The following is a 15247-nucleotide window of genomic DNA, read 5'->3' on the forward strand; positions in this document are numbered from 1 at the left end:
TAGCCCTATTGCTATGCCAGACCTTATTATACTGTACGCAGCCAGGAAAACAAATATAGCTGCAAGCAGCCATTACCGGGGCAAAGCGCAAGAAGCGGCAACAGATGCCATCATGGGTGGGAGTGGCAGACCAACTACAGCAAGGAGCAATTAAAGACATTTTAAGAGAATTTGGCAAAATGGCTGAAAAATCATATATACAGTAACTTTTAAGATGGTTTAATGGTTTATCACTTTCGACAAATAGGTGGCGCAGTTTGAAATCGATGTGATGTGGTCAGAGTGAGGTGACAATGACACATACAAAGTTTGGTGTCAAAATGTGAAGGCATTGCAGAGATAAAGACTTAATAGTCATTTTGGCAGCATGCCTCAAATTTGCTGCTGCGGTAAACGAAAACGGTTTTGTCTATCTTCACGAAATCCATAACTTTTAGTCGGCATGGTCTGGAGATGATATGATTCAATTTTGGTGAAAATCGGACGAATGGTCTAGGAGAAGTTCGAAAAAGAAGGTTTTGAAAGTAAATAAAGGACAGGAAGTTCGTCCAAATACGTCAAACTTGGTATCTATGTTCTCGCCATGACCCAAGGAATCTATTAAGAACAGTATCATTACAATAGGCATATTTTTTCAAAACTTATTAGCATTTTTGAAAATATAATTTTAACTTTTGACCAAGAGGTGCTGCTGTATCGAAATTTTTTGAGTACCTTCAGGGGATGGTGCTGGTGGCAAATTCTGAGTTTCATAATGTTACAGTAATTCATTTGTTAAGTATAGCATTTTACATCACAAAACTGTATTGAAGTCAATGGGAATTTCATGTTTTGTTCTATTATAGCCCCACGAAGAGGCAAAATCTCACAATTTTTTTCAAGTGTCCTTGGAATGAGCCCATACATGTGTGTGCCAAATTTGGTGAAAATATCTCAATTAGCTTCGGAGTTATAGACACTTATATGAAAAAACGCGTCAAAAATGACTGACACATGACTTTGATTGAATTTTACTAGCCCTTACTATCAATATTTTGGCATTTAGGCATTAACGTATGGTTAACAAGCTATGGTTCCAAACTTCTGACGGTGGTTTCGTCTCGATCGGACAAGTGGTTTCGAAGATATAGCCAAATGTTTTTTCCGCGCTAAATCGCAACGCTACACAAACCGTAAGACGAAACCCAGCATGTTTGGTATCGTTGGACTCGGCAACGATTCAGGAACTCAAAAACATGACTCCCGTAAAAATAAGTCGACCACACCCAAAGTTATAAGCATTTGAAAAAAAAATTCACCACCAGGTGACGCTGTTTCGAAACTTCTCAGGCTCCTTCAGGGCATCGTACTGATGACCCATACCGAGTTTCGTAGCATTTCGTTCATGCGTTCAGAAAATACAGCATTTTAGCGCATAATTCAAAATGGCCGACAGACAAAATGGCCGATCTGGGAAAATTGGATATCAGTCGACTCGTCATGACGCCCTGAATCTAACAAGACAAATTTTAGACAAACTGGTCAGAAGTTATAAGCAAAAATAGCCATTTTTCATATCTCCGGACCAGTAGGTGGCGCTGCGCCGAAACGCAGCATGTTTCCTCAGGTTATGCTTGTGATGACACGTACCAAGTTTGGTCTGAATACGATTAACCGTTGCGAAGATACAGCCTTACAACTGTTTTTGCAAGCGCTACATAAAATTTGTTCGATTGGTTATCGAAAACGATTTAACGAATCAATTTGAATCTTATAACTTTTTGTCAGCAGTGCCTGAAGATGATCTGGTTCAATTTTCGTGCAAATCGGACAAACCGTCTAGGACGAGTTTGAAAAAGTAGCTTTTTCAGGAAGTTCAAGAAGGCTGCCATATTTTTATGATGGAAAATGGCGAAATAGGGTGCAATCGAACCGTCATGAGCTCAGGAATCAGATGAAAAAAAAATTTTGATTGGCCTTACGGTTCAAAAGTTATTAGCAAAATAAAAGTGAAACTTTGGACAGGTGGTGGCGCTAGAGGGAATGACTTAGAAACACCAAAATTGGTGTATTTAATGTCGGGACTGTCCTCTATTAGAATGTCAAACCAAAACAACTTTCCCGCAATCGGTTCTATGGGCTGCCATAGACTCCAAGAGCGGAAGAAGAGGAATAATAATAAGAACGGGAACAGATACATTAGGTGCCTCCGCACCTTCGGTGCTTGGCCCCTAAAAAGCAGGAATTGGCTGACATTAGCTAGTTAGTGTGCGAGTCACTACGAGTCAACAAATTTCACCGTGTCTGGATTAGGGTTGGGTATCGTTTGAATTTGAACGATTCCGATTTCGATTCCTTGTTTCGATTCCGGTTCCTAACGATTCTCGATTCCGATTCTTTTAAGAGGCAGGGTCAAAAAAGTTTAGGATATTTTAAATGAGCTAGCTAACCAACGATCTTTCTGAAGGAAATACGTAGTCTAAACTTCTCCATCAATTTTAATGAACTTTACTATGAATTTCTCACAGGGTTGTTTTCAACTACAATATAAATATCAAATCTATGAACTTGAATATAAATATTATAAATTATGAATATATTTTCACAGGGGTACACTTTCCTCAAGAGAGCTTTATTTTTGAAAACCTCATGAAAACACATGAGTGTATGATGCTGCAGGTACTTAAACATGTTACCGTGCTCCCACTGATGGGCTAACATAGTGCAGAATAGCAAATAAACAATAAGAAACAACTTGTAAAACCTTCGTCATCTGGCGAGGAGAGAGCAACCAGCGAAATAACCTATGCTCCGAACGGCGTCGAGAGCACTTTTGGAACATATCCATGCCTTGGTCTGATGCTGCGTTCACACCAGACGCGAATAGAGCGTCTGGCGGGAGTGATTTCAATGCAAAGACGCGTTACGCGCGAAAAAAATTCCTGCGGCGCGAATGGGGACAGGCCCGCTTTTCAGTTTATAATGTCTATGTTTATATAGACGCGAATATTCCTTTTTTAAGTGCGTCAATTTCGCTCTTGACGCGCAAATGGATTCAGAGTGTTCAAGCGTATAACAAGACACGGTAGGCGCGAATTTGACGCGCTATTAGCAGCATTAGGACGACTCTCGAGTTGCTTCGCTCGGTTATGCCAACACTTCCAGTGGACGCTTCTTTGTTGGTGTTCAGCGGTTTCTTCTTCCGGTCGGCGGACAGTGAATCGAAACTAGGAATCGAGATTTAAACTTTTGAACGATACCGGGAAAATCGCAAAGCTAGTCCCGGTTCCAATCGATACTCGATACTCGATACCCAAGCCTAGTCTGGATATGATCATTTCAGAGTGGCATTCTCAAATGTCACATTAACGCGAGTAAAAAAAAAAATCTGTTTGCCTCATAGTCTGCCTAATTATTGAAAATATTTGTGTGTTTTCGTGAAATTAATTATAATAAGCATATAGGCCTACGGTCTAGACTTGGTATAAAGAGGCATTTCAGTTAGGCTATTGATTTATTTCCCGCCTTAGTGGGTCGTATGACTGGCATACAACAAAAAAGTGGGTCACAGTAGGCAAAAGGTTGAGAAACCCTGATGAAGAAAATCTGAAAAAATGGTGTAGTTTAAAATCAAGTGTATTAACTGTCCTCATACCTGTCCTTTGGGCAACACTCTCCATATAAATGGGACCACAACACCCTTAAACCACAGACTTAGGTCCTGTGATGGGATGTCTGATGAAATGGAGCCCAACAGAGCATGCAGGCAGTCTTCATCGAATGCACTGGCAAACTCACCCTGAGAGAGAGAGACAAAAAGGGGATCATGGGGAAAGAACCTGTAGTAACAACTTTATGTTACAGTGCTGACTACTAATAAAACTAAATAAAAACAGATAAAAGAATTAAAAACAAAGAGATTTAAATAGTCTAGGGAAGTGGTTTTTTTTTTTGCACCTGCACCTTCTACCTTTGTAATAAATAAAGTATACCATCAGAAACTTATAGAAAATCAGAAATTCATTCATTGTCAAAACTAAATATGGAGGAAAATTCTACCAATATGAAATGAGTAACAAATTCATAAAATGCCTTAAAAGTGCACTGTTTTTAGTTTGTTTAACAGGCTTATATATCCCAATTGAACCAGTGGTTTTGGACTCCATACTGACTCATATTGCCCGGGAATCTGGGATGGATAAAATTAATTTAATAACTGCTGCCCCATCACATTAAAGCTGTTTGCTTATATCTCAATGTCATGCTTTTTGTCCGTTTTCCTTAGTCTCTGAACTGTTAATATGCATTTGTCTTTGTTTAACAATGGACCGTTCTAGATTCAATCTCAATGATTTGGCACATGCTGTTGATGGTTGGTGCAGGTACACATCTGACTATGCTTTACACACTATGCTTTACATTTGTAGAGTGAAAACTGCGGGTCTTGGAAGTTTGTTTTAAAACTCAAGCAAAGTTTGTTTTAAATATGAAACTAAAACCCCCAGTCTGTGTCAGCAAATCACTCTATAAATAAAGAGTTGGGTCATTGAGTTATTCAGTTAAATGATTCATTCAAACGGCTGATTCATTTAGTCGCTAACAGTAAACTGATTAGTTAAAAAAGCGGATTTATTCTGTAACAAAGCACGGCTGTGTCTCTAAAATGTAATGTCAATAAGACATTCATAATCATGCTAATGTTCCGGAAAAGACAGCACTTTTGCTCTCGCTCTCCAGGAAAAAGGTTGAGAACCACCGGGCTAGAGTATATAACAATGATTTGTGATTTGTTGTAGTCAAGTCAAGTCATCCTCATTTTATAGCGCTTTTAACAATGTAGATTGTTTCAAAGCAGCTTTTTACAGAGATAAACATATAATTTAAGGTAACAGAGATTGGTTTGGTTTTATAGTGGTTCTTGAGTAACGTTATTTCCAGCTAAAGTTAGTTTTGATTGATTCACTTCTGTCAAAATGGTCATTTGTCGCTAAGACGACACCGTTCTCTCTAAACAGACTTTAAACGCAAACCTGTGACAGACACTGATGGCGTTCACATGCGCATCAAAAATTGATTCTATAGTTATGTGCGTTTGAATATATGTGCGCAGGAATATATGTCCCCTACAAACCATGCCTAAACAAACTACTTGTCTTGTAAACACAAAGGGAAAACTGGCTAAATTTTGGCTAAGGTTCCTGGTCAAATACTGAAGCAACAGAACAAACCATACTTCGAGTTTTACCTCGTGTCGTAGCCACAAATATTGTGCTCCACTAAGATTCCCTTCTTTCAGAAGAGCGTGGATGTCTTTAAGATAATCTGTGCTGTTCAGAAACTCAATCCATGAGATGCCCCTGTAATGGAGATGGAGAATACAATTACCCAGAAGGATGTGTAGGACAAGAAGTGATTAAATGATTTCTAAAGTGTTAAAAGCGCATGGAGGACGAAATCCATGTCTAATATTTCAAAAACTTAGAAAAAAGTAACTGCTGGCCAGGTTAACGTACTCAAAGTTGTTGGGTCCATACATGCTGGCGAAAGTGGCGAGCTTAGCCAAGGCTGTTTGGATCTGGCAGCACGGGAAACGGTTCAAGGTGTAATTTAACATCTCCTCAGCTATGCTGAGAGTAGGCCAGGAAGCAGTTAGGCAGTACTGCACCACAAACTGCTCATCCTGTGGGACATATGAGAAGACTAAGTGCTAAACATTCACAATATATCACATAGGATGACTGTAGGGCTGGACAATAATTTAATATCAATATATATCGTGATATTTTTTTTTCCGATAACGGTGATATGATCTTTTTAAATTCTTCGATATTTCAATATACATCACAGCATTTGTCACTGACTGACGTTAGGCGAGCAGCCGTCAGAAAGAGCAGAACACAAGACACAGCCAGTGCTCAGCAGGAGTAGCAGATCTCCAACGCAGCAAGTTTTAGCTACAAAATGAGCGCCCCTGACCGCAATACAAACGTGACTTAAAGAGCTTCCACAAGTTAGGAGAAAGCAGATGAAATAGTCGATAAGAGAGGAAAGACTAATTCAGTGGTGTTTCGGCTATCTGAGATCTCAAAACTGCAGGTTTCAACGCGCTGCAAAATATGCCGGAGAGTGGTGCTGACTAGCAGCGGGAAAACATCAAATCTGTTCCACCCGATAGAAGCAGCACAAACAACACTTTAACCGGCACAAACAAACAAGACTTTTTGCGTGAATTTGGAGCATGTGGGGATGCTTAGTGACCTCAGAATGACCAATACATATGATTTTAATATCTAAGAAACCGAAACTTCATGCAGTGATTGACAGGGCGGGAGGGGGCGTGATCGGCTCGGGATGCATTTTCAATTTGCACATTGAATTTTGCTACATTCATTGCGGGACATTTAATGAAAATGCAATCGCAAGTGTCTTAAGTGTGAGTGTAAATCCAATTAAGAAAAATAACATTTAGATGATCATTTTGCTATAGTTTTTGCTTGAACATGTTAAACATATCTAATCATATCTGTAATACATTTTAATTTTGCAACTCAAAAACGTTAAAATATGTATTCAATTTAGATATTAAAACTAGTGTATGAAATGGCAAATGTAAATTAAATAATTGAATTTTAATTTTGCACCACCAAATGTCGCACAAATGTAATGGCAAATGTAAATTTGCCCTTTAAATTTGTAATTTAAAAACAGATTTGCATTGTCATTTTGCATATTACATTTCAAATTGAATATTGCTACCCATATGCTTCCATAGTCTTGAAGCAGTTATTGAGAAGAGAATATTATTGTTATGATGGGTTATTTCATTGCTTCATGCAGTTTGATATGGTGCAGTACCGAAAGACTCCAGCAGGTTTCATAGACTTAGCAAATTCATTTTTCAGAAGATTGTAGGTACAGACATCTGTTGTGGGCGTTCTTGGCATTTTTTTCTGAGGCTTATACATTGTTCATATCGATATCGGAATTACATCGTATCGACCGAAATTAAGAAATATATCGTGATATAAAATTTGGCCATAACGTCCAGGCCTAGATGACTGCCTTAAAAGAATAATAAGATATGATATTCATCTTAACCAGTTGTGAAGTATTGCAATGCATCGTAATAACTGCTGGGTGGGCTATTAAAGTGATAAGGTAGAGTAGGTCCAATGACCACAACTACAGTTAGTACAGTATGTCAAAAATTTTATTACTCGTGTCATCATGACCTTTTAAAGGCTTTTTTAAATGATTTTTTAATCATGCTTTTTAAATCAGTAAATTTACATATGCATCCCAACAGTACAGCATACTGTGACATGTGTGAAATAGAGTTGATAGTGATGATAGTAGTGAGTTGAATGATAGTAGTGTTATTAGTTTCTCCAGTCACCATTGTGTGTTAGTCTCACATGAAGGCCTGCACATTCACATTTGTTGCCAAGCTGAATATTACCATGATCTTCATCAGGTTGGTTTTAGCCTCATCAATGAGCTCAGGCCACTCAAGGATTTGACCACTGCCTGATGTTGAGATGAGCTTTTCCAGCACAACATTCAGCTTAACCTTATACACCAGCTAAAACAAACAAAAAGAAACCTTGTCAACTTACCATGAAAAATCTTTTATATAGGAAATGTTGATATGGAAAATGTACTAATGTCTTACTTCAACATCAAGCCCAAAAGCTTTTGCAAATTTCTCTGCTTCTTCAAACTTGTGCTTATAAAGAAGTTTGTTCAGTCTGGAGGAAGCAGAGAGAAATAGTGTACAAAGTACTGCATTAAAAGCTGTCTGCTTGTCTGAAGAAAAGTATAACTTAATTTGATTTAAGTATTAAAGTGAAGCAACGGATAGAAAATAAAATAAACAAAATAAATAATGCATAAGGAACAAAACCACCCAAACAAGCATTACAATCAGGCAGTGCATTCCTTCAGCGGAATCTATTAAAAATATCTTTCTGAAACCAAAATAAAATTAAAACCAAATCAGAATTAAATTGTAAATTCAATTATAATCAGTATTACTTATGTTCTCAAGAGCGCACCTGTTCTCCGGCAGCGCCTCTGTGAAGCATCTTATCACAACAGTAGTCACTGGATCTTCATGGCTGCTTTAAGACATAACAATTATTCTAATTAATCTTTCACTATCCACAAATGTGATGAATTCACTACAACATATTAACACCACAATATAAATGCAAAAGTTCATTGCCCTTAAAATCCATAGACTTTCATAACTGTGTCTGTTAGTCACCTCTTTGTGTTTGCCAAAATTCCCTCCAGCAAATAGATAGTGTCCTGAGGAAAAGAGTTAAATTTATGAATTACCTTCAATACAAGATATCAAAGGCAGGTGGTTCATCATAACTATATATGGGATGGATGATATACTGGTGGAAATGTATTAACCGGCATAAACATTCAAGTATCGTTTCTTTTAAAGGTCGACCAATATATAGGTTTTGCAGATTCATTTGCATTGGTAACCAATTTTTGGAAGTATTGGATATCAACGAGTCCAAAAATTGCTTTTTCCTGTCACACAGCTACTCCAGCACTAGACTCAAAGGGCCTGTTGTCATTCTAGAGTACAACAGTGGCCTCTAAAGATTAAATAAAAACTTGTGTATCCGATTAGAATTGGATCTAAATGATTTAACTGTCCACACTGATACACTGGCGATCTTTTTACAGATTATCTGCTTTGGTTTTTATGGCATAGACTTTCCAATGTAATTGGCATAAAAATTAAAGCAACATGGAGGTGTTTGCAAATACAGATGTCGTTTTACAACATAACAATGTACAGCTGGATTGCTACCTCTTATGAAGCAGTGGCAGAAACGTAGAAGGATGGCAGGCGTGACTTTATTTTCCATACTGCCATCTCCACTGGTCATAAAATTCAAAGAGGTGTGTAGACCAAGCCGAAAAACTGTATATTGTTATTTTTCGCTCAATGTGGACTTGCAACACAACCCTGTTTCTGCAATGAATTTGCGCATGTTTCCTGTAACAGTATATGACTGACATCGTTAATGTTTTAAGTAGCGTGAGAAAATGACACAGGCACAAAAAATAAAAGCTATGTAAAATACAATCAGAGCTGTCAGCTTCCAGAAATTTGAAACAGCAACTAATATTTAGATTTTCCCTCGTGCCGTGCTGAAAACATACTGTACCACCTTTGTCATTCTTGTGTACAGTTACACCCATAGCACAGACCTTGGAGATTCAGCCAAGAAACACTGGCATAATCGCGATAGAAACAATATTCAAATGTTAGCTTTATTTCAACTAGTATCTCCCCTACAAAATATGACAAAGAAATTCTAAGGACAACCCATAGAACATTACCAACAAATATTACAGGTTTGCATTACATTACATTTCATATATTTCCATACTGTTAATATACATTGTTATAATTACCATATTGATTCCCTTCTGGATCAACCAAGAATCAGAAGAAACTTCTAGTGAGTAGAAAACCTCCATAGAAGGCAGGGACTGAATCACTAGCTTCCTGGCATGACCCTTGACATAGATGACAAAGAAAACAAGTGGGGAATAAAACTGTATTTTCAATTACATATATACATCCTTTATCTGTCTGTGTGGGTTTCCACTGGGTGCTCCAATTTCCCCCACAATCCAAAAACATGCAGTATAGGTGAAATGGTGATGCTAAATTGTCTGGGGGTGTAAGTGCAAGTGTGTTTGAGTCCTCAGCCATGTAATGGGGAGGGTTGGGGAAAGACCTAGCAACGTACCCCTGAAAAAATAATTGCTAAGAAAATTCATGAACAGTCTCTGGCGTATGGCAAGAATCGTCTATGACTGAAATGGTAATAGACATACCTTGTTTTCTTCAGCTACCAAGGTCATGATTTTCAAGCTGTTATCGTCTTGCCTGTTCAACACAAAAGACATTTATCTGTCAATGTGTGGATTAATCATGAAAGACAAGCACCCTATCTCTCCATGTTTTACAAAAAGAAGTCAAACAAGACACTTGCTGTGTAATAGATGAGGAGTTTCTCTCTGATATCAGCAGGAAATCAACAATGTATTGATCCGGCCAGCAACAAAGCATGACAAAAGAGTGGATGTCCAACAAGCTGAGCATGCCCTAGAAAGAAAAATAATATTTTATTTACAAAATAATGGTGCACTGACCAGGACATTTTTAAGCTGATGCCAACAAAAGATTTTTTTTTACACTGAACGGCCATATCAATCAGATGACTAATAATATGTATTTTTAAAGTTCCCCTTGTAACACTTTTACAAATTATACAGAAAATTTCACCAAACTGTCATTTAATAGTCAATTTTGCTAACATGAAACAGTTTTGAACAGTTCAGAGAACTACATTGGACGTCACATGGTATGAATTGCAGCTAAATCTCAGCTAGACTACTTCCATGTCATTTCCTACACCTCTGATCTCAGGAAGGACTTTATATATAAAAACAACTACGAAGAGCAATGACAACTGCCTGTGTCCTATAAACAGCCTCTGCCTAATGTATGACATGCAAGAAGCTAAAATAGCATCAACACCATGCTTGCGCTATATGGCCTGAGGACTGATGATTCAAGATTTCAGAAAAAACAGAGTCAAATTTCCATTTGATACATCTTTAATGATGTCACTGATCTCATCAAGCGACACATTATAGCAAGCCATTTTCCTAATTAATGCCCCAAGCTTCACTAATAGTTCACATAATTCAGTTTTGACAAATCAAAATAATTTTATGCAGCTATGCATTATGCAAATATAACTAGTCATAATTTAAACTGCAGATATCAACACTGCGATCATTGACTGTAGGGGTGCGAATGACATACCATTTAGACCAAAGTACATGCGAGCAATATGACCAATCAATTGTAATTTCACTTATTATATTTCATGATTTTATCTCTGTTATCAAAATTGAGAACAAAGAAACAAATTACAAACAATTGGGCAAACACAAAATAAAGGTACAAAAGAAATAAACTGCTTTAAATTTTTCAGGTACAGCGGATCTACAGAGCGCTGCAGGAATTATGTATTTTTGTAGCAAAAACCCATAAAAAAGTTAGCATTTTATCACTTCTGGGTCCATCCTCCCATATTCAATGAGTTGTTGGTCAAAAAGCCTGAAATAAGGTCTGAGGTGAAAACAAGCTCAAGATATTATCATGTTTTACTCCATGACATAAAACGCACCAGTGATACCCCACTCATGCTTTTACATGTCGTGAAAAAAGGTGGTTGCTAACATGTTGCTAAATGGGACTACAGACGTTATCGGGGACATTAATCATCAGCTGGACAGGTAAACTCATGTGCGCAATAGTCTGCTTTCACAGACTTGCGTTTCTAATCGCGCACTTGCAAACTATTAACTCGAACTGTCAAGGAAAATGTAAATAAAGACTGAAAGAGTTGTTGGAAGCTTGGTGGTGATGCTGAAGTTAGGCAACCATGGTTAGCTTTTTATTTCGGGCGATTGTATTCAGGCTTTAAAAGTTGATCATTTGTGAAAAATATCTAAGACAAAATGTAAGATTAATAAATGTTTGTTGATCAAAAAGCTTATTTTATGAGAGAATTCAAAAGCCTATGGAAAAATCCTAGTGGGTTTTTTGACGATGGAACCAGTGTGATGTTAACCTACAAAGATATCCCTACAAAGATCCGCCATCCCTGCAACACTCTATTTAACAGCAGCATTCAAGTAATGAACTGAATAATCAAATGTAAAAATAGAACAATTTCGTCTTCAACTTATGTAGACTCTTATCCTGTTTGAATGATTTAAAATCACTTGAATGCTTAAATTGGCAAGACTGCCAAAATACATGAAAATTATAAACTTTTGTAACAATATGTAGCCAATTCTGTCATCTGTCCCGAGCATCTTTCATGCTTGACCTGGGCAATCGGGCAGCCCTGAGGACAGTCTGAATTATCACAGTGACGGCAGTGCTTGAAGTGGGTCGGTACTCAATTCTGTATTATGTTGTTTACTAGGGATTGGCAACCAGTACCCAGGTATTCGAAACTGACAGCAATGATCGATGGTCTGATTGATTATGGTGGCATTTTGGGAGAATACCTTGAGATCTGATTGGTTATCAAATTGTTTGACTTCCTAAAAACACCACTCTGAATGTAATGTGGACAGTGACACTATATATCTAAATAGAGGCTTGATTCGACTGTAAGGTCCAGCTGCATGAAGAAGAAATGTAAATAAAAAATGTATATGCAGCTGGACCTTTCCAGCTCTGGGAAAGCTGGAGCATTCCCCAGATCCCCCCAGCCAGCTCCAACTCACCTGCCTGGAACTGTATGGTAATCCTGAAGACCTTAGCTGTGTTCAGAATCGCTCCCTATACACTCATTCACTATTCCCTACATCAGTCCAATAATATAGTCCCCTTGAGGAAGTGAACAAAAAGAGTGAAACAAATTCGGACACTGAGTGCGTCAGAACCGTTTTCGTTTTGTTTTTTGTCAGTATCGCACACCCCTAGTGTCCAAGAAATTTGGGGTTTCAGGCAAGAATTTTAATGTGAGTGCATCTCTAGCATCAACATCAGTGTCCACAAGGCCTTACCTCTTTGTTTAGGACATACATCCAATTATCCACAACTTGAATCTTCTTCACCTCTTGAATAGACAAATAGAACATTTTCATTTATTTACAGCTATGTTAACACTTTTCATATCTAGTAATAATCAATGTAAACATAGCAAGAACACATTAAGTACCTGACATTAAAGCAGAGTCAAGGAGTTTTGTGAGAGACAGTGATGTCTGCCCATGACCCATGGTCCAGAGTGAAAGAGCATTAGCACCATCAGCCTGTCATATAAACACAGGTGAAAAATTGCTTTAAGCTCCTACATTTCATTTTACAAATTATGACTGTTTATCAGTCATGGAAAGGCAATGATACTGAAATTTAATTGAAAATGCATTTTAATTCTCTAATCAATAAATCTAAGGCAGAGTACTTAAAATATCTCCATATCTTTGACAATATCCTCAACAAAGGAGATATGTTTAACATTTGAAGCAGAGAGAATAAAAGGCATAGTCTGTCCATGATTCTTTAAAAAAAACTAATTTCAACAGGAATCCTGTTTTTGTTTTTTTAATGAAACATTAATATGTTTGGGAAGGTCATTTAAAGGTCTTTTAAAACGTATATAGTTTGAGTAATAGACAATTAACTTGTTTAAGCCATCTATTCTTAGTTTTCTTTTTAATCTTGATGTACCTAATTCCTTCCCCACCAATTCTTGTCTGCTGTAAAGCCACTGTCTCACTAAACTTTGATCACGCAAAATGTTATGGACACTGCAAAAGTCGCAATAATACGTCACACTCTGCAGTGTTTTAAAAAACATAATTCAACATATAATACTTAAAAAATTTAAAAATATGCAATCTTCTTCACTCTACTGCAACACTGCAGATTTAAAGTTTGCGTTCCTTTAATTTTCCCAATTGACTTGTTTGGAACTTTTCTTTCAAAACCTGGTGTGATTTAGGCATAATACACGGCAATCGGCTCTGATCCACACCAAAACAATTGCTTGAACGAGGTGGTCACGGCCTGATTGAAACTAACTCTGGAGCGGTTAAATCTTACCAATAAGAGGAAGTTTTATTCACATATGACTTGCATAAACACATTTTGGTACGCTCTGAAATGTTGCCTTGTGAAAGCGAACCTAACCAAAGCAAAAGATCTACAGGTCTGAAAACGCCTTAAAGGTCACGCTGTGGTGTAACAATCTTCTATTGGTCACAAGTAGGGCAATATAGCCAAAAAATGTTCACGATCAGTCGATATGGATAATTATCATGATAAATGTTAAATCTTTATTAAGTTTTAAGGCAGATTTTTTTAAGCTCCTAAAAGAAAGTTGTAGAATCCAGACCGTTAATTGTGGTTTTAAACTAATCTTTATTGTCAGAATATGACAAACACTTTTTTGAATTCTTTACACTTTTCCAGTCATTTTTCTTTAACAAAATACATATCTTACTAGAAAAATGAATTTCTTAGTTTCAGCATGTGCTGATTATTTGCATAATTCAGTGCACATATAGGTCACAAATTCAATATGAAGTTTATGTAGTATAAATATTAGGGCTGTCAAAATAACGCGTTAATTTCAATTAATTAATCTGAGAAGAAATAACGCGTTAAAAAAAATAACGCAGATTAATCCATTCCGTTTTGACCTTTGCGGAGCCGTTCTAGCGTTCGTGTAAAAAGAAGGAGGGAGACAAGAACGCGCTGCTTGGATCATTGTTTGGAACATTTACTTTTAACAAACTGAGTTCGTCAAACTCTAAAGTAGGCCTACAACATCAATGAAAAGCATCCAGGAGTCAGTGTGTGCGTGAGTCGGCGAGTGTGTCTGAGAGAAAGCGCGCTTGTGTGTGTGTGTGTTGTAACTTTTCACGCGCTCTCACGTCACACAACCATTTTCTCACGCACAGAAAAATCGCGCACCAAAGAGAGGACACGGAAACAGACAAGACAGAGCACGTTACTTATGATATTAAAAAAATCTCAGCTCTCAGATTCTGTTAATTTTATTACGAAAATCAAACTACCGTTTTGGCGCTTGTAAATGTGAAATGACAGATCCCTATAGCGGCACGTGAACCGATCATCTCTAGCTAATAGTAAATAAACACGAATGACCAATGTTGAAAGATACAGTAGGGCAGCCTAAAACTTACCGAAATGTATATTCCTCGATCAATCAGTGTTTTTCAACCGCGAAAAGAGGTCAATAAAACAGCTGGAGAACAATTATGTCACATAACATTTAGCCCTAAGTTACCTCAGGAAAGCCATTTCATGACCATATAGCATGTTATAGTTGGCTATAAAAAAGAGCTATAGAGAGTATTTTTCAAAATTTATGTAGCCTACTAGTATATTACGTATGGATTATATTTTTACTTATATCAAAGTTGTTATTTGTAATAAACAAGCATAATATTTAATTTGAGCTATTTTTAACCTTAAATACTACCAGCTGATATGGCTCTCTGTATTTTTACAGCATTGGGTGAGATTTTTTTTTCTTGAGAAAAATGAATGCCTATCTTGTGTACCTAATATTTATCCAAATGAGTCAATATTGCATCAAATCACAATAATTAAATTAAATTGAAATCGTGAAATTTTTGTCAAGCAATAATAATAAAAACGTAGCTTACC

The 15247-nt window shown here is 37.1% G+C and overlaps 1 protein-coding gene across 4 annotated transcripts in view; it reads right to left on the reverse strand.

The window, feature by feature from the left end:
- The window catches only part of kntc1 (kinetochore associated 1), a 79985-nt gene that overhangs the window by 45440 nt on the left and 19298 nt on the right, over positions 1-15247 (reverse strand). For 2 of the 4 annotated variants that reach the window (XM_077206622.1, XM_077206624.1), the window contains exons 7-18: positions 12768-12861; positions 12613-12665; positions 10011-10123; positions 9853-9904; positions 9424-9528; positions 8246-8289; positions 8034-8096; positions 7652-7727; positions 7439-7561; positions 5493-5659; positions 5225-5336; positions 3635-3778 (exon numbers count right to left, since the gene is read on the reverse strand). In XM_077206622.1, the coding sequence (XP_077062737.1) occupies positions 3635-3778; positions 5225-5336; positions 5493-5659; positions 7439-7561; positions 7652-7727; positions 8034-8096; positions 8246-8289; positions 9424-9528; positions 9853-9904; positions 10011-10123; positions 12613-12665; positions 12768-12861 (1146 nt within the window). Of the gene's footprint in view, positions 1-3634; positions 3779-5224; positions 5337-5492; positions 5660-7438; positions 7562-7651; positions 7728-8033; positions 8100-8245; positions 8290-9423; positions 9529-9852; positions 9905-10010; positions 10124-12612; positions 12666-12767; positions 12862-15247 lie in introns of all 4 variants that reach the window. The other 2 variants (XM_077206620.1, XM_077206623.1) reach the window with 1 other exon arrangement.

This window comes from Siphateles boraxobius, unplaced genomic scaffold (assembly GCF_051911475.1).
Source record: "Siphateles boraxobius isolate OS27281-9 unplaced genomic scaffold, OSU_SipBor_1 56, whole genome shotgun sequence".
NCBI lineage: Eukaryota > Metazoa > Chordata > Actinopteri > Cypriniformes > Leuciscidae > Siphateles > Siphateles boraxobius.